Source organism: Trachurus japonicus, chromosome 14 (genome assembly GCF_045865225.1).
Source record: "Trachurus japonicus isolate A0001 chromosome 14, Traja_1.0".
In the NCBI taxonomy this organism is placed as follows: domain Eukaryota; kingdom Metazoa; phylum Chordata; class Actinopteri; order Carangiformes; family Carangidae; genus Trachurus; species Trachurus japonicus.
In genome coordinates this window covers 11,987,072-12,009,811 of record NC_140920.1, presented here as the reverse complement: position 1 = coordinate 12,009,811, position 22,740 = coordinate 11,987,072, and the positions used below count along the sequence as shown (strand labels likewise).

The 22,740-nt window shown below is 40.9% G+C and overlaps 2 protein-coding genes across 5 annotated transcripts; both read left to right on the top strand.

Annotated features, from left to right (window-relative positions):
- The first annotated feature begins 3,155 nt into the window (after nt 1-3,155).
- Nucleotides 3,156-8,287, top strand: LOC146974347 (protocadherin-10-like). Its single transcript, XM_085797546.1, has 4 exons — nt 3,156-5,899; nt 6,809-6,870; nt 6,954-7,069; nt 7,441-8,287. Exons 1-4 carry the CDS (start codon nt 3,371-3,373, stop codon nt 7,710-7,712), a joined length of 2,979 nt encoding a protein of 992 aa, XP_085653672.1. The 5' UTR covers nt 3,156-3,370; the 3' UTR covers nt 7,713-8,287.
- Nucleotides 8,288-12,135: 3,848 nt separating this feature from the next.
- On the top strand, nt 12,136-19,821 carry LOC146974346 (protocadherin alpha-C2-like). 4 transcript variants are annotated; one of them, XM_085797545.1, is made up of 3 exons: nt 12,136-14,764; nt 15,990-16,026; nt 17,045-19,821. In XM_085797545.1, exons 1-2 carry the CDS (start codon nt 12,329-12,331, stop codon nt 15,999-16,001), a joined length of 2,448 nt encoding a protein of 815 aa, XP_085653671.1. In that variant the 5' UTR covers nt 12,136-12,328; the 3' UTR covers nt 16,002-16,026; nt 17,045-19,821. The 4 variants fall into 4 exon arrangements, with proteins under 4 accessions (XP_085653671.1, XP_085653668.1, XP_085653670.1 ...); XM_085797544.1 differs by having other exon boundaries at nt 12,159-14,764; nt 17,048-19,821; XM_085797542.1 differs by lacking the exon at nt 15,990-16,026.
- The last annotated feature ends 2,919 nt before the right edge of the window (nt 19,822-22,740 follow it).

Below are 22,740 nucleotides of genomic sequence, written 5' to 3'. Positions count from 1 at the left end.
CATTTTAGACATTTCCTCTGAAATGATGGATTATTATCATTAAGCTAAAGCCATTAGCCTTTATTAGTGACCTACACTAATAAAAACATAACAGCTGATGTTGTGGCTACTTAGACATGTAAATCCATGAGTCATCAGTTAGAAATGGTAGTAGGTCATTAATAAAGGATCACGAGTGTCTCACTTTATGATAAACCGCCAGGTCAGCAGTTTCAAATGTTGGTGAATCATTGATAAAGGGTAATGGCTCTAACTTTTTAATAAACCATCAATTCTGCAGTTACAGATGATGAAGATGTCAGTCTAGGGTCATAGGTTTGTCACTTCAAGTCACCTGCAAAATATAATGACAACAAATTATTCATAAAGGCCTCGTACAGGATTCCATAAAATCAGCTCTTTGAAGTTGTAAATGTCAAGAGTTGTTGATAGATGGATTTTTGTTATGGATGTATTAAAAACAAATCCAGGAGGTCATTTTTAACAGTAGACCTACATTTGGGTTCATACATATAAAGCCATTTCTAGAAAATGCTGCTGTAATTTTTTATGCTTTAGCAGATAAAGAAAAAAAGGCATTAACTGTGTTGTCAATTTAGAATAAGAAAATCCTAAATGTTAAAATAAAACATGACATTTTCATAACCTGCAGCATAAAAACACTGCAAACTTGATATTGTGTGTGTCATAAATTAAATGGGAAAAATATGTTTTTCAGTTTTCCCAGGGTGACATGGAAATGAGGAAATAGCTTCTTTCCACAGCTTTTCACTTCTCAGTTACTGAATTTAGTGTTGATGATTCCAGAGTCTCCCTGTGCCAACTGTCCATGTCAGGAGGTTTCCATGTGGAGCCTCTGCACTCATCTCCTTCCAGTTACATTCATGTCAAGTTCTGACAAACATGTTGGGTCTAGTTTAATAATGCAGGTGGTGACCTCATGAAAACCCATATGCTGCTCTATTTACAGGAGACAGGGTGAAGGGTACTGTGAAGCTGTTTTATTGTCAATATGTTGACACAATGAGTTTATTATTTATATGGTGATCAACATCAAAATGCTGACTCTGTGACCATTTCTGTGAAAATGAAATGAGGTGAGGTACCTCCCATCTCTTATTTCTCTGTGCTCTGAAAGGAAAGAGAACATTTTCTTGGTGCAACAGAGACTTTAATAATAAACACAATCAACCATGCGCATAAGTTAAATGGATTTTTGCAGACTATTGAATTGCTAAATTTATTAATGAAAATCTATGTTTACAGATGGAATATCCAAATTGGAGTCAGAATCCTTATTTCTGGTAATGGTGTTTGTTCTATTGAGTGTATTTGATAAACTCAAACCATCACTTTCATCCCCCTCGCCCCCGACCCCCTTCATGTGAGAGCGGAGCACGCTCATACTCTCACACCAGACCAGAATCTCATTCACAACCTTTCCCTTTTATTGTCAGACAAGAGAATTCACACTGTAACACTTCCCATGCTGTTTCATGTCTCCCAACCTGTTATTAATATAACAGCAACTTACAAGATGTATGTGTGTGGCACTGCATGAGGCCAGACAAATAGGAGGATAGGTAGTGTTTCCCTCATAACAATAGCAGTCAATCAAGTGAGAAGTCATCCCAGTTTGCTTTTGGCTCTTCATACCAGGTGGTGCAGAACATCTGCAATGTTTTGCAGGGGGGTTATACAAAATCTGAATAATTAGGTGCACTCAGACCATGTTACATGACAGACATTTTACCACTGGAAGGCACAACACTGTTTCCAACTAAAACCGCTTAAGTGTTAAAAGCTGCAGAATATAGGCTAACCTATTCTAATCCTACAGTTTTAAAGCTAGAAAGTAGTTAAAGACAAAGGGATTGATATTCTACTTTTGCCCTTGAGTGAAAGTGTGTGTGGGGGGGGGGGGCTGGCTCTGTGTGTGTGTGCATGCATGCGTGTGTATGTATGTGACAGAGAGTGAGAGAGAGAGTGACAGAGAGCGGGAGAGTGACAGAGAGATAATCTCTTTTGTATTTTTGATCCCTAAATGTGGTGGTTGTGTCCCCTTATCCCAGCTACTTAGTTTCTGCAGTGCGTTAGTGATGCCGTGCACTTAGGCTGTGAAAAGCAGGTCAATATGACCACTGAGAGAAAACCACATGTGCATCACATGGATAGCCCTGGGATTATTCCTCACAAAATGTCTTAATTCCTCTGTTCGCTAATGATCCAGGGAAAATGCCTCTAATCTCCATTCCATTAATTAAAAAGAGCATGAGCCCATGGAAAACCTCACCATCTGCTGCAGTTTCATTCCTGCAGACAGATTGTGTTTTCAGTCTTTAACCAGGGAACTGGGTTTTTCAGAGCAAACGGGTGGAGCATGCATTGAGGTGGATGGAAAACAAAGACAACTGCTCTATTTGAGTATTAATGCACTGTAATGTCCTCAAAGAGGTGTTTTAAACAGGAGCAGTGATGTTTGATGATGAGTGAGATACTGGGGACAATTTCACAACTTTCAGACTCATTCACAAACCCATCCTGTTTTTAGAGCAAGTTTATAGTGACTGTCTTTTATAATAACTAAGTGGGTTTTCAATCTATTAAATGCTGTAATGTAGTCTCTGTATTTTATTACTCATTTTCTACTAGTAAAGGTGTTTAAAGCAGGTTTGAGCTGAAGTTCTGTTGTCTGATTTGTCAAGGTTGGACAGAAATTCTCATTTTCTCAAATGAAATAAATCTATAGATTTATATTGATTTTCTGACACAGTTTCAGTTTGTTATGACAGAGAATTTATTGAAAAGTTTGTGACTGAGTATTGTCACTTAAAATCAGTGAGCCTTTCAAAATAAAACGACCTTGGTTAAGAATTAAAAGTCACAACTCAACCACTGTCTGTTAGAGATACTGTAGGGTGAATACGCTGCAAGAAGGTTAGTTTAAACCTGATTATGCTGAGGGGATATCAGCTCAAAGTGATGAAACCCTCTTATAAGAAATTGAATCAAGGATGTTTGACCGAAGCCTGGAGACTGTGACATGAATTTGATCGGGCTAGTAGGCAGGATAGATTATCCGAGCAGATGTCGTTTCCTCTCTATTGGAGTAGTAGGGCCAATAATAAACACACGCACACACTGACACACAGGACGCACACTAATCTGAGAGAGGCTAGTTGCCCATGCACATCTCTTTCTCTCTCCTCTCTTTTCTCCCGGGCAGACAGTCGCTGTTCCAGTCCCCCCAAAGTCAAGTTTTTTTTCTTTCTTTTTTTTTTTTCCTCCACCGACTGCATTTTGCACAGTTGTGCTTTAATCATTTGATGCGAGTTCTTGGTGCGAGTTGCGGCACTGCCTCAGCCTACAGATGGACACACGAGGAGAGAAGAGAACACTGTTGGGGAGATGGCATGCAGTGTGCTGTTTTGCGTTGTTCACTTGTTTCTTGGACGCGGTCTGGGGACAGATTCGCTACTCCATCCCAGAGGAGCTGGAGCATGGGGCTTTTGTTGGCAACATTGCAGAAGACTTGGGGTTGGATTCGGACAAGCTCTCTGCGCGCAGATTCAGAATAGTCTCAGGTGCCAAGAAGCAATACGTGGAAGTGAATTTAGAAAATGGAGTTTTATTTGTGAATGAAAGAATTGATCGTGAAGAACTGTGCGAGCAGAGTTTGTCCTGTTCCTTCCACTTGCAGGTAGTGATAGAAAACCCTCTGGAGCTGTACAGGGTAGAGATAGAGATTCTGGACGTGAATGATAACTCTCCTAGTTTCCCGTGGACTGAATTTAATCTGGACATATCAGAGTCTGCTGCACCAGGATCTCGTTTCCCACTTGAGAGCGCACAGGACTTAGACGTCGGATCCAACTCGCTACGCACCTACTTGCTGAGTGTAAATGAGCATTTCCTTCTAGACATACAGACGCGCAGTGATGGCAGTAAATTTGCAGAACTGGTCTTACAGAACCCTCTGGACAGGGAGCAGCAGAGTGCGCATCAAATGGTCCTAACAGCGGTGGATGGAGGCGCGCCGGAGAGATCCGGCACTGCGCAAATTGACATCACCGTATTGGACGCAAATGATAACGCGCCTGTGTTTGATCAGTCCTTTTACAGAGTGAGGCTGGCCGAAAACGCACCCAAAGGCACAGTTGTAATAAAACTCAACGCGTCCGACTTAGACGAGGGTCCCAATGCTGACATCACCTACTCTTTCAGTGGCCACGCTCCCATTAAAGTGCGCCAGCTTTTCAGCGTGGACCCGCGCACAGGGGAAATCAAAGTCAAAGGAGTAATAGATTATGAAAAGGCCAGGATGCATGAAATTTATGTTCAGGCTAAAGATAAAGGGCCGTCGGCTGTGGCAGTTCACTGTAAAGTGCTCGTGAACGTTTTGGATAAAAATGACAACCTCCCAGAGGTGATCCTGACGTCGGTGTCCACACCTGTGCAGGAGGACGCGCCCCCGGGGACTGTGATCGCCGTCATCAGTGTGATGGACAGAGACTCGGGTGAAAACGGGAACGTGGACTGTGAGATTCCCCACCAGATCCCATTTCAGCTCCACTCGTCCTTTAAGAACTACTACACATTAGTGACTTCTGATTTTCTGGATAGAGAGTCAGTGGCAGAGTATAACATCACCCTCACTGCCCGAGACATGGGCTCTCCACCTTTATTCACTCGGAAAACTATCTTAGTCCAGGTGTCTGATGTGAATGATAACACGCCTCACTTCAAGCAGCCCTCATACACTGTGTATCTGACCGAGAATAACGCGCCGGGAGCGTCCATCTGCTCTGTGTGCGCACTGGATCCAGATTCTGGACAGAACGCGTACCTCTCCTACTCTATACTAGACGGGGACATACTGGGGATGCCTGTCTCCACATATGTGTCCATAAACTCAGACAACGGGAACATTTACGCGCTGCGATCCTTCGACCACGAACAACTTAAAAACTTTCAGGTGATGGTTCAGGCTCAGGACGCCGGGTTCCCGCCCCTGAGGAACAACGTCTCAGTGAACATCTTTATCTTGGATCAAAACGACAACGCGCCTGTCATCGTGTCACCGCTCCCGTACAACGACACGGCACCCACCGAGGCTGTGCCCAGATCAGTTGACCCGGGTTACCTCGTCACCAAAATCAGCGCGGTGGACGCGGACGCAGGTCAGAACTCGCGTCTTTTCTATCAGATGCTCCAAGCAACGGACCCGAGCTTGTTCAGCATTGCTCTGTACACGGGCGAAATCAGGACGATACGCCAGCTGATGGAGAAAGATCCCACGAGGCACAGACTGGTCATTCTGGTGAAGGACAATGGGCAGCCACCCCTCTCGGCCACAGTTTCCATCATTCTGTCAGTGGTTGACAGCCTGCCAGATTCACAGCCCGATTTGGGTGACCTGTCACTAAGCCCACATCACAGCTCCAACCTCACCCTGTACTTAATCGTGTCTCTGGGCGCAATCTCCTTCACATTTCTGGTGGCTATTATCGTCCTGGTTGCAGTGCGGAGACTGAAGGTCAGGCCGTCCAACAGAGAGTCCAGCTTCCCCTCCATCAGCGGGAGCTGCTGCTGCTGCTCTCGCTCCGGAACTTCCACCACCACAGAAGTGTTCAAAAAGTCCAACTTAAATGTTCGGATGTCCACGGGCGCGTCCGGATGCGCGGAGGCGAACAGCAACGGCGCGCTCCCGCAGGTTTACTGCTACAAAATGTGTCTCACGCCTGAGTCGTCCAAAAGTGACTTCATGTTCCTCAAGCCGTGCAGCCCGGTGCTGTCTGTCCAACAGAACAACGCAAAGAGCACAGACTACCTGACCTCAGGCTGGAGCGCGCTGGACCGCAATGAGCTGTCCATCAACAGAGCAGCAACTCCCAACGAGGTAGCACACTGAAATATTACCCACAAATCAGCACATTAAAGAGTTCTGACTTCACTTTGGCCCTGCTCTCTCATTCAAATAGATTTGACATAAAGGTTCACCACAAGGCCAAATGTCACAATACACTTTACACACTAGGGGTCGCACTATTTGTACTGATTCTATTTCTACTATATAAATATATTATTTATCTATATCTTTAATAACTTGTGTTTTCCAAGTGGTTTTGCATTAGAGGATGTTAAACTGCATAATGTATTATCTGATAAATACTGCCACAACTTCAACACTCCGTTGTCTGTTAGTTAAACATGAGGAAAAAGTCCTGGCTTTGTAGTTTTTATGGGAGATCAAATGGAAAATCCACTCCCTATAACTTGGAATTTGTGACAGCATACACTTCAGTGTGTAGGGCAGATTATCACAATGTGTCAAGCTGTGAGACCCTAGTAAAAAAAAAAAAAAAAGGTGGTTCAGGGATAAATGACACATTCTTATCACAGACTTGAAACTGTCTCCTGAGCTCTGCCTTTGTGCTGAATAGTCAACAGCATCACTGTATCCATCGGTATTAAAACTCACATTAGTCACATAAGCAGATTAGTTGGCAACTCATTTTTTTGTTTTTTTAGGGGCAATATGACGTCTTCTCAGCCATTATAATGTTGCATCAGAGAGTCATTATGTAATTTGTCATTGTAAGAAAGGTGTGGACAGGAATGTGCCCCCCCTCCTCTGGTTTTACTGCTGTTTCACTGTGATATGACTGTTTCAATGGAACTTTCTCAGTGTTGACTTTCAATAGAGACTAAAAGACAAAAAGGCAAAGTCATAAGGATTTATATCTAAATTAACTGTAGCTGTTGAGCTGATCAGTATTATTCTTTTTGTTATGTTTCAATAATGCAGCTGAAGTATTCAAACAAGGACTGGACATGGACCAAGAACCAACGCAACTCAGCTTACAAGAGGTGAGTACACAGTTCAGCCACATCACTATGCACACATACATGTACAAACTGAAGCATACTTATATGTCTCTTTATCTTTCTAGGTATAGTTCAGGAAATATGGAGGGCACTCTTTCAAGTCAACAAACCTATGCTGATGCTGATGGGTTTTCCTGTTCCATGGCACCACAATACTGGACCTGGGGGAACCATATGAAAGGTAGGTGGTGGCAGCTGTGCAATTCTGGCTCATTATTGTTCTCATGAAAGAGGAGGTGGGGGTTGGGGATCCTCAGTGTGTCTGTGCTTAAGGATTTAGTAAGAAATATAAAATGGTAAACCGGAAAGCAGATAACACCAGGCCTCAAAATTTGGGCTGGGGTGGTGGTGGGGTGAGGGGGGTGTTAATGCATCAACATGGGGATTACTTAAGCCCCTACAAGAGGTGTTTTCCGTCTTTGTGCGAGAAGCTGAAATTAAGACGATGCTTTTAAAAACCACCCCATTCAGATCAAGTAGACTGTATGCAAATATGAGGTCTTTGCTGAAATAATCTTCTGATGCAAACTGTAATTTATGCACATTTTACAGGCTGTAAGATGTCTCTTCATGAGGGAACCGCTCCTAACTACTCATGGACTCCAAAGTACACTCAGCCTCATTCAGAACCACCAGACTATCAGCACAACGTATACATTCCTGGCACCACGTCTGGCTACAGCACCCTGAAGTTGGCGCCCAGAGGAGAGCTGGATGTATACAACACCTTCTCCACATTTGGGAAGAAAAAGAGATTCATCTCAAACTATGAACAACCTTTTGACAGAGATGATGATCTCATAAGCAATTCTATCTTTAAATGATAACTATTCTGTATATTCTATGTATGATACATTGACATGTTCAGAGAATAATAACTATAAATTACTTAATCAGTGGATTATTGGCTGTTGGAGGCTGAGATACCATATTTCTCCTTTTCCAAGGGAATCATATCATTCATTGCAACAATTATATTTTTATTTTTGTAAATACTGAGAAAAAATAGGTATATTTTGAATTACGGTGGGTTCTCTCAAGTAGCACAGGTGGACAGCATGAAGTAAAACATTGTAAGACTACTGCAATGTGGTCTATAGTTTGAAGGCAGTGAAGTGGAACACAAGGGAAAAAGGTTTTTTCATTCCCCGCAGCAGTGAACTCAGGTAAATGTGATTTGATCAGTCGGGAGGCTGCTGGCTCTCAGTAAGGCAATAGTGGATGTTAAGCTCTAAAGAGGTTCATGATTCCAGCAGTTTAGAGTCTATTACACCAACGTTGACCATATACCAGTCAATTTTAGGTAGGCACACCTTTTTTTGTTGAGTAGAGTCAGTGGTATTGAGTGCACTGCTGTATGTCTGAACTGTGAATCAACTAACTATGCTAGCAGTGAATTCTACATCCTAATAGCCTTCAAATATGTTTCCGTCTAGAGTTGAGATATTTAAGATATGTACTTTTAGGTCTTGGTTAGATGATCAAATTGTACTACAAGTATGGTTGTCTCTTCAGTTAATTTTCTGTCCTCAAGTCATGCCTGCACATTTCATGATGGTCGGTTGTGCATGTTAGTAAAAATGTGAATGCAATCCAGGTACAATGCATAAACAATACAGAGGAATGAAGCAGTAGAACAGTGATGGGGAAGTAAGAAGAGGCATGAATAAAACAATTCTGACATTAAACTAAAGAGTGTGACCATGCAACCTGTTCTTCTTGGTTCCTTAAGGCCATGTGATAGGGAGCAGAATCACAGCTGCTTCAGCAGGTGCAGTAATATTGCACCGACACATCAGATCGAATCGTTGATGACATTTAGGAGGGCAATTACACAGCTGACATGATGCCGCTGCATAATGTCATCCCAAACAGCACACAACTCTTGGTCTATCAGATTGTTTGATCACCATCAACTGCTGTGCAAAGTGACAAACCTCAATCACTGGTTTTACACACTTCAGATCCGTATTCATTATTGGGTATAATTTATACAGTGCAGTACATCTACAGATGGCTACCCAGTAAATCTACATGTCACTCTGTAAGTAATAATGCCAATAAATATCCCTTCTACTCTGTAACTGTACCTGTTTATTTCTGTTGCTCTGACAAAAATGCAAAGACCTACGAGAAAATTCATATTCACAGAAAATGATCCAGATCTGCACCAGCCGACCCTGGCCCATGTGCCCCATGCCTCCATCAAGTTCAGTGCAAATTGGTACAATGCTTTTTTTTTGTTGTAATCCACCTTACAAATAAACAGGCACAGGTGAAAATATAACCTCCTCGGTGGAAGTAATTACAGCTACAAGTGAGCTTTGCAGAGATTTACTGGATCAAATGTGATCTCATGGCTTTGACAAAACTGAACAAAATGCTACAGGAACGCAATTAGCTAACCAGATTTCAGAAAGCATAGGACTAACACAATAGCTCCTTGAAAATGTATCTTGTGCATTGTGATCCAACTCCATAAAAGGTCAGAGGTGTGAGTTACAGTATATTGTCAAATATCAGCCTCACTGCACAATGTGAGTCATTTGTCTCCATTATCCTGCCAAGATAGAATCAGGCATAGTGACTAGACCTAATCCCCTCCTAAATATAGAAAGGAAGTCAAAGAGCCCAGTCATATCCCCACTCGATGACATGTGAAGCTTGTGGCAGAGAGGAAGCTGTTATTATTGTCGTGTTATGACAGTGTGACCTTTTCTCTTGAAATTCTGGTCAGTAAACCAAAGGTTTTAAACTGCAACTGTGGAGATTATCCCCATGATGTGAGCTCCTGCAGTGACCAGTGGGTTAATCTTGGACTTGAGCCTGACTGCCTCAGTGAACTGCTTCATGTAAAAAAAAAAGAAAAAAAAAGATCGCCATGAGCCAGATTTAGATTCATTTGAACTCTCTGAGGATCGACCTTCTTTTTTCTTTTTTTTTTAGCAGGAAATAAAGATACATCTCTGTTACTTAGACACTACCAGGATTTAATAAGCAAATCCAGATAGACCCACAACTACATCCTGCCAATAATTACAGATAATCAAGCCAAGATTTATCTTTGACAGTATCACAACCAACCCAAAAATAGCTAGGCTTAGCAGTCATAATATCTCCCTTGTGCTATAAGCAGAGACACACAGCATATGCCCTGCTTCAGTGCCATGTCAAAATCTGTTCAGAGCCCAATCTGCGTCGCTTTATTTCTCTTTATCTCCCATATTCTCACCCAACAATCCATCGCCTCCGCACCTCCAGTTGAACTGAAGTATTTCCCTTCTTTTTCCACTAGGGGGTGCCTTTCCCTCACAGATAGGCCACAGCGTGTGGTTGGCCATTCATATCTGAGTGCATGGTGCCGGTTCACACTCTCCAACAGCTTTTGGCAAGATTATTCTATTATATGACTTTTCATTACTTTTTTTTTTAAATGTGCAAAATGTAACTTGTATATTAGGGTGAAACTGCTATACTTTAATTTATATTGTACATCATATTTAATTTCAGTTGATATATGTATGAGTGTTAGCACAGATCCCTGATCAGATATACTGCTCTACACAGTATTTTATAGGCAGGTGGACAGGTGGCATTTCTTTTATAAAGAGTGTGCAGGCCTATAGTTGTCTTGTTTGTTGTTCTAGGGTAAGAGTAGCCCTAGGGAGGATCAGACCTCTAAAACACAAACCACCAAAACTTGTTATACATTTCACAATTAAAATTTGAGGTTAGCTCTATGCACACTATTGATTGAAATTAAAATATAGACATTTAGAGAGAACTTAAAAAATAAATAAATAGGATAAAATAAAAGAAACAAAAAAGGAAAAACAACTAAATTATATCATAAAACAACAAACGACACTTGACTATATTGTTCAAAATAAAAATGCTGATATAATTTATGTTCATTGCTAATTCCTTCTGTTATTTTATTTATGGCCATAAATATGCCGTTCAGGTGTTTTTGGTTGCATTCAGGTTATTAATGAGAGTCTGATGAGGTGTCTTTTGTTGTGAGGTTAGTTTGTACTGAATATGTTCTTATCTTCACTTTAATAGAAGAAAACTACAGGAATCAAGAAATATCTAATTATCTCCTTCAGCAAGAATCTTACCTTTTTTTGCAAATATGGGATAATAAACTGTAACTATGTCCAGTGGACATTATTGTCCTTCAACTTCAAGACTCTCCAAACACAAGATTTACCTTTGACAAAGTGGCTACTTATTATGACTTGCCTGTGACAGTATGTATAAAATATTTGTATTGTAGTGAAAACACTTATCTGGATTAAGAGTTCACTGTAATTCTCAGAGTCCTCACTGGATGGCGCTAAAGGACAGCAATTGTCCTGACCTCAGGTCAGTTTATAATCTCTTTAGTTTGGGAAACACTAAAATGTAGTCCAGCAAACACAGTCAATAACAGTGAGTAAAAGCTGTATGGGCAATGATAGAGGCCACACCAGACGGCATGGCTTTTCAATTTAGGTCACCCCAGAACAAAGGAAGAATGACAGTTTCTCTGTATTACTGAGGATAAATTGTGGTGCATGTTTAAACAGTAAAAATGTCAAAACTGTTGTTTTCTGCTGTTTTCTTTCCTAGGTTAAGATTAGTGAGGATTATCTAACATAAAGTAGATTGTGAGGAATGCAAATGCAATTTTGACATATACATTTAGATATGAATTGTTTCTTAAATACCAAATAATCTATATAGCCTACAAAGTGGTGCAAGTAACATTATATCATCAGCCATATCACAATTGCCTCAGAGGTAAATCATATTGTCAGTGACCAAAAAGACAAAATAAATCTAAATATATCTTTCACATTTCAGATCTTATTTTTATTTGGCAATATTTTAATTGTTATGTTAAAGGTCTGGATGCAGGGTATATCCTAGTGTAGTGTTTTTTTTATGTATATACTGTAAAAGTTGAACATTTTAATAATATAACAATTATCACACTGTCAATACTTTTATATATTCACTAATGTTCAAATCTTTGTTTGCAACATTGTTTACAAACTGTAAAGAGATTGTCTATTGGAGGTTTTCTAATTATGAACAAACAATTAATGACTAAAATGAATCAAATAATTTAGTGGTAATCTTACCCATGCAAGCTGGTGCATAAAATGGTGTAATAAAAACATCAAACATTTGTTCTGGAACCAGACTTTCCTTTTGTGCACCCCTTACTTCCAACGGGCCCCCCCACCCCCATCAGGCTATACAGATGCTGCCTACGCCCCTGCAGAGCATTTCTGTGAGAGCCCAGCTCCTCCAGCGGTACTGTACTGTATATGGCCTACTGCAGCTACAGCTACAACTCGTGGACGCAAGAATGACACCGGCACCCGCCTTCATAAAGACAACCTGATCGTAAGGGCGGATCTGATTCATTTCTATCTTTAAAAATACCAGAATGATGGCGCTTATCATTGCACCTTTACGGACACGTTTGATCGCGGCTGCTTTTACATTCATTGCACTATGGGGATGTGCGCTTTCCATCACTCGTTACTCTATTCCGGAGGAGATGGAAGAGGGCTCCTTTGTTGCCAATCTGGCCACAGATTTGGGTCTGGATGTTCGCAGTTTGGTGCAGCGCAGAGCAAAGCTCGATGTCATCCACAGCAAAAATTACCTTGACATCAACAAAGAGACAGGGGAGCTGGTAATCCGTGAAAAGATAGACAGAGAGAGCATATGCATGACTAAAACAACCTCGTGTTTTCTGAAAATGGATGTCATCCTTGAGAGCCCCATTCGCATTTTTAACATCGAGCTAGAAATCATGGACATCAATGACAACGCGCCTGTGTTTCGGAGAAAGACAATGCCCTTGGACATTTCGGAAGCAACCCCTCCCCGTGAGAGATTTTCATTGACAAACGCCGTGGATGCTGATGTGGGGGCGAATTCTATCAAGACCTACTATCTCAGTGAGAGCAAGTACTTCAACATCGATATACAAACTGGCAGCGATGGCTCTAAATATGTCGATTTAGTCCTCAATGGTAATCTGGACCGAGAGGAGCAGGCAGTTCATAATTTGATTTTAACCGCTGTGGATGGAGGGGTGCCTCCCCGCTCCGGCACAGCCAGCATCATTATTAACGTCCTGGATATCAATGACAACGCCCCCCTGTTCAGTCAGCCGGTGTTTGCAGTCAACGTTTCAGAGAACTCGGCTGCAGGGACAGTGATCATGACCTTAAACGCATCAGACTTGGATGAAGGCACAAACTCGCAGTTAATATACTCATATACTCTGTACACCTCAGAGAAGACACAAGAGCTCTTCTCACTTGATCCAAACTCAGGTGAAATTAAAGTGAAGGGGGTGATTGATTATGAAGAGAGTCAAAGTTTTGAGATGCACATACAGGCTCAGGACAGAGGGGCGAACCCGCTGTCAGGACATTGTAAAGTGATGGTGTCCGTCACAGACCTGAATGATAACTATCCGGAGGTGACCATCAAGTCTCTGAAACGCTCAGTGACCGAGGATGTCTCTGTGGGAACACTGATCGCGGTGGTCAGTGTCAGCGACAGGGACTCTGGAGTCAACGGCAAGGTACAGCTCTCCTTAAATCAGCAAAAAATCTTACCGTTCATCCTAAACAAATCCTCAGAGGGTTACTTTGAGCTGCTGGTTTCAAAGCCACTGGACAGAGAGATAATAAGCAAATATGACATCACACTGAGGGTGACAGACAAGGGCTCGCCGCCTTTGACTGAAAACGAGACCATCACTTTAGAGATTCTGGATGTCAATGACAATGCCCCCAGATTCTCCCAGTCTTTCTACACAATCCATGTTGTGGAGAATAACGTCCCAGGGGCACTATTGACATCTCTAAGTGCATTTGACCCAGATCTCAATGAGAACCAGTACTTGGTTTATTTCATAATGGAGAAGGAGATTGTGAACACGTCTATGTCAATGTTGTTCTCCATCAACCCTGAGAACGGTGATCTTTATGCCCTGAAGACTTTTGACTATGAGAGAGAGAGGGATTTCCTCTTCCACATTGAAGCGAGAGACTCTGGTGTCCCCCCGCTGAGCAGCAATGTGACAGTTCACATCATCGTTCTTGACCAAAATGACAACACTCCTCTCATAGTGTCACCTTGGCGGGCTCAGGGCTCTGTGGTAGAAGAGGTTATACCGAGGTCCACAGACAAGGGGCACTTGGTCGCCAAAGTGATTGCCATCGATGCGGATTCTGAGCAGAACGCCAGGGTCACGTATCAGCTCCTGCAGATCACTGACGCGAGCCTCTTCAGCCTGGATCAGTACAATGGTGAAATCAGGACAACAAGGATGTTCAGTTACAGAGACCCGAGACAACAGCGGCTCGTGATTGTTGCCAAAGACAACGGAGAACCTTCTCTCTCCGCAACTGTCACCATCAAGATATCAACGGTGGAACATGTCATGTCCTTTTCAGAGACTACAGAGTTGCCGCTAGAATATGACGTCTTCACAGACCTAAACTTGTACTTAGTTATCGGTTTAGGAGCCGTGTCATTTCTGCTACTGATAACCATCTTGGTTATCATTGTGCTGAAGTGTCAGAAACCTAAGCCGAAGGCCATCAAGATCCCCCCGGCCAATAGGAACAGCGTGATCAGCAGGAACAGCGTGATCAGCCAGAGGAGCTCCACCATCGCAGATTCCACCCTGATATCCAGCGACGCCTACTGGTACAGTTTGTTCCTCGCAGAGACCCGGAAAGGAAAAGTGGTGGTGAGACAGCCCATAATCCCAAAAGGAGCTGGGTATTTTGTGTCCAGTATACCCAGGAGCATAGGGCCAAGTGAGACCACAGACTCCAGAGCATCCACACTGGAGGTATGTATCAATGAAATGGCAGCCAGCTCTGGTTGCATTTAAGTGTAGTAAATCATGATTGATGAACAGGTCTAAGACAATATTTTAATGGGCAGATTTCTGTGGATGCAAGATGCTAATACTGTTATAGTTTTTACAGGTTTAAAGAAGTGGCTTTACTACTAGATGTATCACAATAGCAATTAGAAATGCACGTAACATACATCTAAACATCACAAGACTAGTAGGAAAGATTTTGTCAATGTCAAGAATAGAAAGTACATTTAACCTAACATGTTATGTTTATGTTGTTTATGTAACACATGTCTTTAAGTGTTTTTAATATAGAGTTGATGTAGTAAAAAGTCAGTGACTTCAGTCGAAATCTCTGCACAGTTGTAACAAGTATTTTTCATTTATGACACTTCCTACTTCCTTCCTACTTAGACTACACAACATTTCCAAGGGAACTGTTGTACTTTTCACTCCATAACATTTATCTACAACAACTATAATAACTAGTCTATACTACCATTTGATGGCCAACTTAAGCCAAATGATTTCCTTGATGTACAAGATTCATTAACTGAAAATGTGATTGATTGTTATGGAGATACATAAAAGCAAAAGAAAGAAAAATTGGGAAAAAATGTTGACGCTAAAATGAGAACATAGTCATGCTAATTTTCAATATCTGTGTATTTCTACAGAAAAGTATCAGCACTTTCAATGCATAATTAGGCCAAACAAATATCCCCCATCCTGTACTGAAAATGTGCCACTGTTCGATGCCTTATGTAGTATGTAGGTCATTTATTACAGATGCATAACACACAAGCAGAGCCAAACTATTGGGTGAAAGCGGGGGAGGACTTCAAAGAAGCCCAGACATGGAGGGGTTCTCTACAAGGACAAGACGTGTTGCTCCTCTGAATGCGCTGCATAGTGCTGGGGTTCTGTACGTTCTTCACAGCAGACTGTAATCACTGCAGAAGTGCTGATACTGATCCAGCAGATGTTGTTTGTCTTTGTACAGCTGGACCTGCAGACTAAACTGAAACAAGTGATGCCCTGAAAGATTAAACATTATGAATATGCATAAATGCACAGGTGCATATGGAGAGAGAGAGAGAGAGAGAGAGAGAGAGCGCGCGAGAGAGACTGAGGCATGTGTATGTGTTTGCATTGTAAGTGAGTGTGAGTTTCACATGTACCACTGAACTTGTCTCTTTTTTCTATTCTTAAGTACTCAAAATGAAAGGAAGTCCATTCTACAACTGGAGGTATGCTGGTTGCTAACTACATTCTGTAGAGCCACTATATATAATTGTATAGACATTTTCTATTCGTTTCTATTTGGTATATACTGTATGTTTGGTTTGGCCCCAAAAAAAAAAAAATTGGTTTGAGAAAGTGTCACAGTTCCTTATGCAAATCTTTAGTGTAATCCTTTGCTCAACATATTTTCCTGATAAAATAGAGCAGAATCAATTTATTTCTATTTGTCCCCGGTCAGCCTCTGCCTCTCACAAATCCAACACCCTGTTCTAATGCAATGCTATTGTGAGCACTAAAATTTAAATTGGCCAGTCTCTCAAGTGAGAAAACCTATCAGCTTATTCTGAGAGCTGAGATTAGAATGAAATTGGCTGCTGGTCAGATTTGTGTTTTGCACATCTGGCTATCTTGGCAGAGATTTGGGGGCAAAGGGATGGCACAGATAGGAAAAAAGGGATTAAAGAATGAATTGTCCTGAATAGGTTCTCAGTGTGTAATGTCCCTGAGAGCAGCAACTGTATCACCTAAGTCAATATTACTGATCACAAGCTTCCTGTTTGAAATCTGTGGGCAATGTCCTACGATAATATGGAACCTGTCCTTTTTTCCCCTCTGTAGCTGTAATACTGGCCCACCAAATAGTAAATAGCACATTGTGATGCCTGCTTGTGCATGCTTTATTTTTACACTTCCTGCTACACAATTGTAGTTAATGTCATATTCTATTTACACTCCGAGTGTAAGTCCGACTGATTTTCTATGTATGATACTGAAAATTGTGAATAGCCAAAACAAAAAAGTGATTCAAAACATCAGGACAAAATATAACAAAATTAACACCCAAATACAGAAACAAGGTGTTGATTTACCCTTGTATTTAAAATGTCCCAGAAATCCGATGACATGTCAACGACAGTGGCAGTAACCAGTCACGATCCACTGTTGCATGAGTGGGGACTTTCTATAAAAGTTTATATTTAGGTCAAATTTCTCTTGTTGCTAATTTTATCTTCTGTCTTTCAGCAGGAACCCAGAAGAGAACTGCCATGATATAACCGTCGCATCGTGGGAGTCCCCGGCTGATTCTTCCCTGTGACTCACAAAGATGTAAAACAACTGTCCTCCCCCAGCCACTCTGCTCCAGCTCCTCTTTCTCTCCAGCTCCCTCGATCCCCATGACAAACATCGACCACTAATCACCTCAGCTTTCGACCTTCTTTTCTCTCTTTTAGGCATGAATCTGCATGATTCTACAACATGTTCATCATATTTGGACGTAGAACTGAAATCATCTATAGCAGAATATCTGGACATTACTAGAGTGGCCTCATGTAGTGAATCATTCCTTCCTCCTAAAATGCTTAGAAGCTCCTCAATGGACAAGTCTGCCTTCTCTCTCTGTGCTGTAGTAATGAAAACCATCAGTAGCTCTCCATATACATACAACGCCATCATCAGTATTTCCAAAGCAAAGGCTCAAAACACGTCTAATTATCAATACGCACATGAATCAGGGTAAATATGATTCTTCCATAAGTCTGTTAAATACTGAACTGTAGCTGGTTGTGTCACTGATTCAGGCTTTGCACTAGGTGTTTTTAGTTTTTAAATAGAACATTTCTACTGTATTTCGAGTCTTGCCGTTTGGCAAAACTCATACCATCAACTAGTAAGTTTCTAGTGGAAAATAATCAATAATCAACGATTCAATTTTAGATTTTTCTTTTTTTTTTACAATGTTTGTTGTACTCAACGGTGATGAATGTGTGAAAATAACAAAAACAGAATGAAAGAAAAGAAAACTGTTAAAAAAAAGAGAAAAAAAACAGTAAACATAGCAGATACACTGCTTCTCTGTTTATTTGATTGTAGATACTGGAGTTCTATAGATTTTCAACACTAATATTAGATGTGCAGTTTGTACTTTATAGACTGTGCTGTTATAAAGTATCTGACTGAGCATACAGTTATCTGGCTGTAGAAGAGACACACAATAACACAACACTGCAATATTGATTTTTCAAACAATAACAAAAAAAGGTATCTGAAACATGTTCAGTATCCAAAGTGTTTCAGCCTGTCTCCTCATGTTGGGCTGAGTGAGTGAAGGTGCTTGGGAGGGGGCGTGTCCTCAGGTCAAATTTTTATTCAGTGGTACTCTGACATCACAGACTAGGGCGGGGCAACTGGGTAAAACATTCAAACAAGGTAAACCACATTTTTCAACAGGGTCAAACGCTAAGGTCACTTTTCTTTGTGACAGGGTTTTACTGATCAAACATATAAGCTATAATCTCCTCATTTTACTTCTAACCGATTTATCCCCGGCTGAAATGAAAACTGGTACTTTAAATATTTTTATTTGTATTCATTTATTGCACACGGTGCAAATTATATTAATCAATCTAAAAAAATATATTAAAATTACAGTGGAAATTAAAAGAAAAAAAATTTGTAATGATAATTTCTGTTTACCGAAAAGAGCAAGAATATTAAAATGTATTTATCTTTGCCATGTTACAAGGGAATATGAGGCAAGGTATTTTATGAATTTTCATGTTTTTATAGATATTTTATGTGTTAACTTTTAATGCTGCTTTAGTGAGCTTCTTCAAAAGCGTTCTTGTGTTGCATATTTGTAGTTTAGTGCTTCTGATGTTGTTTTGATAGTGTACAAAGGTTAAAATAAAAACAAGAGTACTTTTCTTAACCTCAAAGGTAGCGCTGTTGCACTACTGTAAAGCCCAGGACTTTCATTTCTCAGAAACAGGGAGCTTATTAGGACTCACTCATTAGGGTGCTAAATTATTAAATCTAATTGGTTAAGGTCAGGAGAGTGGATTGTGAAAGGGAGAACATGATGTTATTTTTAGTTGCAGTATTTTAGCGCTGACTCTGCCAGTAAAGAAAACACTGCAGATCACATAGAGTGCATAAAAAGTATTGAGCAGATGACAGCACTTTGAAATATGCACTGAATCTAAATGTGATCGCAGCACTCGAATGTGTCGAGATGCATATTCTGAGTCAGTGAAATCCGACCTCTCTCTTCCTCTTGCACTGTTACACCAGGCTGCTCAGACATAAACACAGCTGGCTGTCTGTCTGTCAGACTAAAAGATGTCACTTAATGAGGGATTTCTTGCTGTGGAGTATGTGTTGTGTGTGCAATTGTTGCCTGAACCAGTTGATTCCAACAGTGTTTAAAGAATTAATTAATTGCACATATGATGAGCTCCTTGCGTGCCTTCTGCATTGTAAAAGATATACGTGACTGTTGATGAATGAAATAATGGCATTTCCTACAGTATTACAAATTACAGTTATTCCCACTGAGAAATACCACCATGATTTGTTTAGGAGTTGCTGGTTAGGGATTCAGCCTTTTGGTTTCCACATCAGATGTTCTATTCAGAACGAGTAGATTACTGTAAATTGAACTGCTTTATACTTTGTGTTTTTTATACAGTAGACTTTTTTGATATCTTCTGTATTCACTGTGATCGAATGGCACAGGAGGTGCTTGTGCTTGGTATAGTAAAAAAGTGTGTTATTTCTCATGTGTGTACACAGCTCAGTTTTTTTTCCCTCTGATTTGCCAGTCAGACTGTAAACGTATGCTTCGAGAGTTGCATCAAATGTAATCCGGCTCCATCCCACTTAGTGGATCAAAGACAGTATGGGAGAGAATGGCCTTGCTTTATTTTCAAGTCTAGTTAATTGTCAGATTTTGATGTTGCTTATTTGGCTTAAATGTTCTGCCTGATCATGCTAGTTTGAATAAAGCTTTTTAATCTGTCCCTCTGTTGTGTCTGTGATGAGAAAGACGGAAAACTGAAGTTATCAAAAACGACTTCTTCACTGTGACACAAATGCATCTCTCTCTGTCTCTCTCTCTCTCTCTGAAATTCCCTCACATACACACATTTTGACCCAGTTTCTCTGTATAATGCTCTGTACTAATTCTTGGAAATTGAAAACTAAATAAAGGCGATGTGCCTGCAGTTCAAATTGCAGAAGCAGACAAATAATAGCTTTGTCAGGATTAGCAAAGGCCTAGAGCCAAATTGCATAGTCTGCTCTTCACTGTGACCACACAGGGCTTTTAGTCTGTCGTCCTGCAGGAGACTGATGTGTGAGGGCCCCATGAATTTGATGGCAAGCAATTCCCTTACTCCACTTCAGTAAATTTTCTGTTTCTGTCCACATTTTCAATGGTTTTACCCATTACTTATAAGAAACTCATTTTCATCTGTTAATATCAGATATATTAGATAGGTAGATATAGTTTCATAGTACTGTGTCAATAAATGTTCCAGCAGTATACGACTTTGTGCTCAAACAAAATGGTCATATAAAATAACAGCAGCAGTTACTTGGGTTTTATGTTGGATAGTTGGTTACTAGTGGTTATTACAGTACTTTACAGCACTTTACAAAACTAGTAATACTCTGTGAAAGGCCTTAAGGTCCTTGTGCTCCAAAAGAAGTAGGTCAGTGGAAATAAGCAGTGCACCTGTGGCTACACTGATGTGTGCTGCTGAGTACTTGCCATCAACCTCCCTCCCTTCAAAGTGAGCCACATGTTAGGAGCAGGTGCTGTCCATGGTTCTGAAAGCGTTGAGCAACCCAGCTGTGATAAACAAGAGCACTTGTGTGTGAAAGCATAGTTTGTCTGCTTTTTATTTACACTGTTCACTAGAAAGTAAAATTGGCAATTCTGTTAGGATTCCCAGATCAGATTTCAACCCATTTCTTTATCATAATACGTACATTGTTGGGGGTAAATGTATGTGAGGCTGCTGTGAATAGTATAGAACCGCAAATAGCATAAAGACGGGGACATTCAATTTACTCTTACAACCCAAAAACATGCAGATTAGGTGAAGAAACATGAATGCACTGGTCCTGTGATGGACTGGTGACTAATCAGAAGGCTACTCAGTGCATCTGGTCCTGACATGACCCTGTCTGTCTGTCTGTGAGTTTATCAAGAGGCTGTGGAAGTTTTTTTGATCACCAAGCCCTTTTTCTTAAGAATTCTTGTAGCTTTGTAGTGTTTTCCCGGTGCTCTCCTACACACATCAGCCACAAAACAACAGCAGCTTTGAAAAAGTTTCTCCTCTCTACAGTTAAGCAGCAGCACAACAGGTACAGAATTAAGCAGCACCATTCATCCTGCAGGAGTTCTTCTTTGTGCAGTTCTTTTAACTTCTACAGTCTGGTCTCCTTCACAATGAGAGAGCTGTTGATTTGATTTGTTTATTGCATGTTTTTTTTTGGACTGAGCTAGACTAGCAGACAGCAATATATTGATCCAGTTACTGTGATTTTCAATTGCGTGCAGGATTAGAACATTAAAAACGGATATTTTCAGAGATAAGCACAAGCTGCTAAAGCATATTTTAACCTGATTATATGGATTTGCTCAATGTTGTCTACATTTGGTCACTATAAGAAAGTCATTTTAAAACCAGTTTCAACATATGGATGTGTGGAGATTTCCTATGATAAAAACTCATTGCACAACACATTTTCATATAAGTGCGTGTGAGGCTGATTTTCTTGTCTTAAATTGTTGTCTGCAGCATTTGGACACCGTTTCCCTGCTTAAGACTGCAGATGGCAACAGTCAATTCAAGCTTTGGCATGCATTTGCTTTTTGGCAGAAGGTGCTCTCTGGTGCCCTCTGTCTGCGTTTTTTTGGCCTGGAGTATCATTGTGGGGGTTAGTGATGTGTCATCCTGTGTAAGAATAGTAAGTGACTACTATAATAATATGTGCATGCCACAGTTATCATACTCTCTTTTTAGGAATAAATTCTAACTAAATTCTAACTCTGCCTGTTTGACAAGTTCACTCGTGCAACAGTCTACAAATGTTCGAGTCATGTAAACACACTCAACGCAAAGGCATTCAGTCAGTAAATCATCATTACTATGTATTAATATGATTTTACTATTAGAATTGCAGCAGTATCAGTCAAAGTGTGAGACAGGCTGCGATTGCTTGACCCATTTGTACAGTATGCGTGAGTCAGATCAGTGAGAGGATACCCTGGCTGCTGCCCATGCACAATGGGGTCATGAGTCTTATCACCTAGAGCTTTGATTTGCACTACAGTTGGAAGGATAAAGAGATGAAGAAGTGTCCTGTGATGTGCCGCTCTGACAGAGGTTAGAGGGAGGAGTGAAGTGTCATTTGTTTTATTTTGTGACAGTGGCTGTGAGGAAAGATAAAACACTTTCTGCGGTGTAGCAGAAATGGATATGAACAGGTTGTCACTCTGATTTAGAGACACGCGTCAGATGAGACAGGAATACAGCGCTATTACCGCATCTGCAGAGTCTATGATTTTATCTACTAGATCTCCATGGACAACGTGTGTCTTGTTGCTTGTATGTTACATCAGTAGGATTTTGTTTTGATGAGGCAAATGTTGCTGTGGATTAGAGAGAATTTATAGCTTGATTATTGCAGTATTTATATAAAGAGGTGTCTTTATTAATAAGGGAGAGGCTTCACATTCACAGGGGAACCAGTGACTGAAGTAGTAGTGATCTGGAGGCCAGGCTGATGGAGTACTACGCTGCAGCTAAGTGCAGTGTCATTTAGGGTCCATCTTAAGTGACGCCTGTGGCAGGTTATTTATGCGTGTGGCTGTCCTTGCCATGGGATCACAGCCGCACTAGACACTGTCTGCCTCTGTGCTGCTTGTT

What these genes read in the sequence shown, in the direction of transcription:
- LOC146974347 (XM_085797546.1), top strand. Translation starts at nt 3,371, where the DNA reads ATGGACACACGAGGAGAGAAGAGAACACTGTTGGGGAGATGGCATGCA. An exon ending in GAGCAGCAACTCCCAACGAG is followed by an intron (nt 5,900 to 6,808) that starts GTAGCACACTGA and finishes TCAATAATGCAG; the next exon opens with CTGAAGTATTCAAACAAGGA. An exon ending in CGCAACTCAGCTTACAAGAG is followed by an intron (nt 6,871 to 6,953) that starts GTGAGTACACAG and finishes TTATCTTTCTAG; the next exon opens with GTATAGTTCAGGAAATATGG.
- LOC146974346 (XM_085797542.1), top strand. Translation starts at nt 12,329, where the DNA reads ATGATGGCGCTTATCATTGCACCTTTACGGACACGTTTGATCGCGGCT. An exon ending in CCAGAGCATCCACACTGGAG is followed by an intron (nt 14,765 to 17,044) that starts GTATGTATCAAT and finishes TCTGTCTTTCAG; the next exon opens with CAGGAACCCAGAAGAGAACT.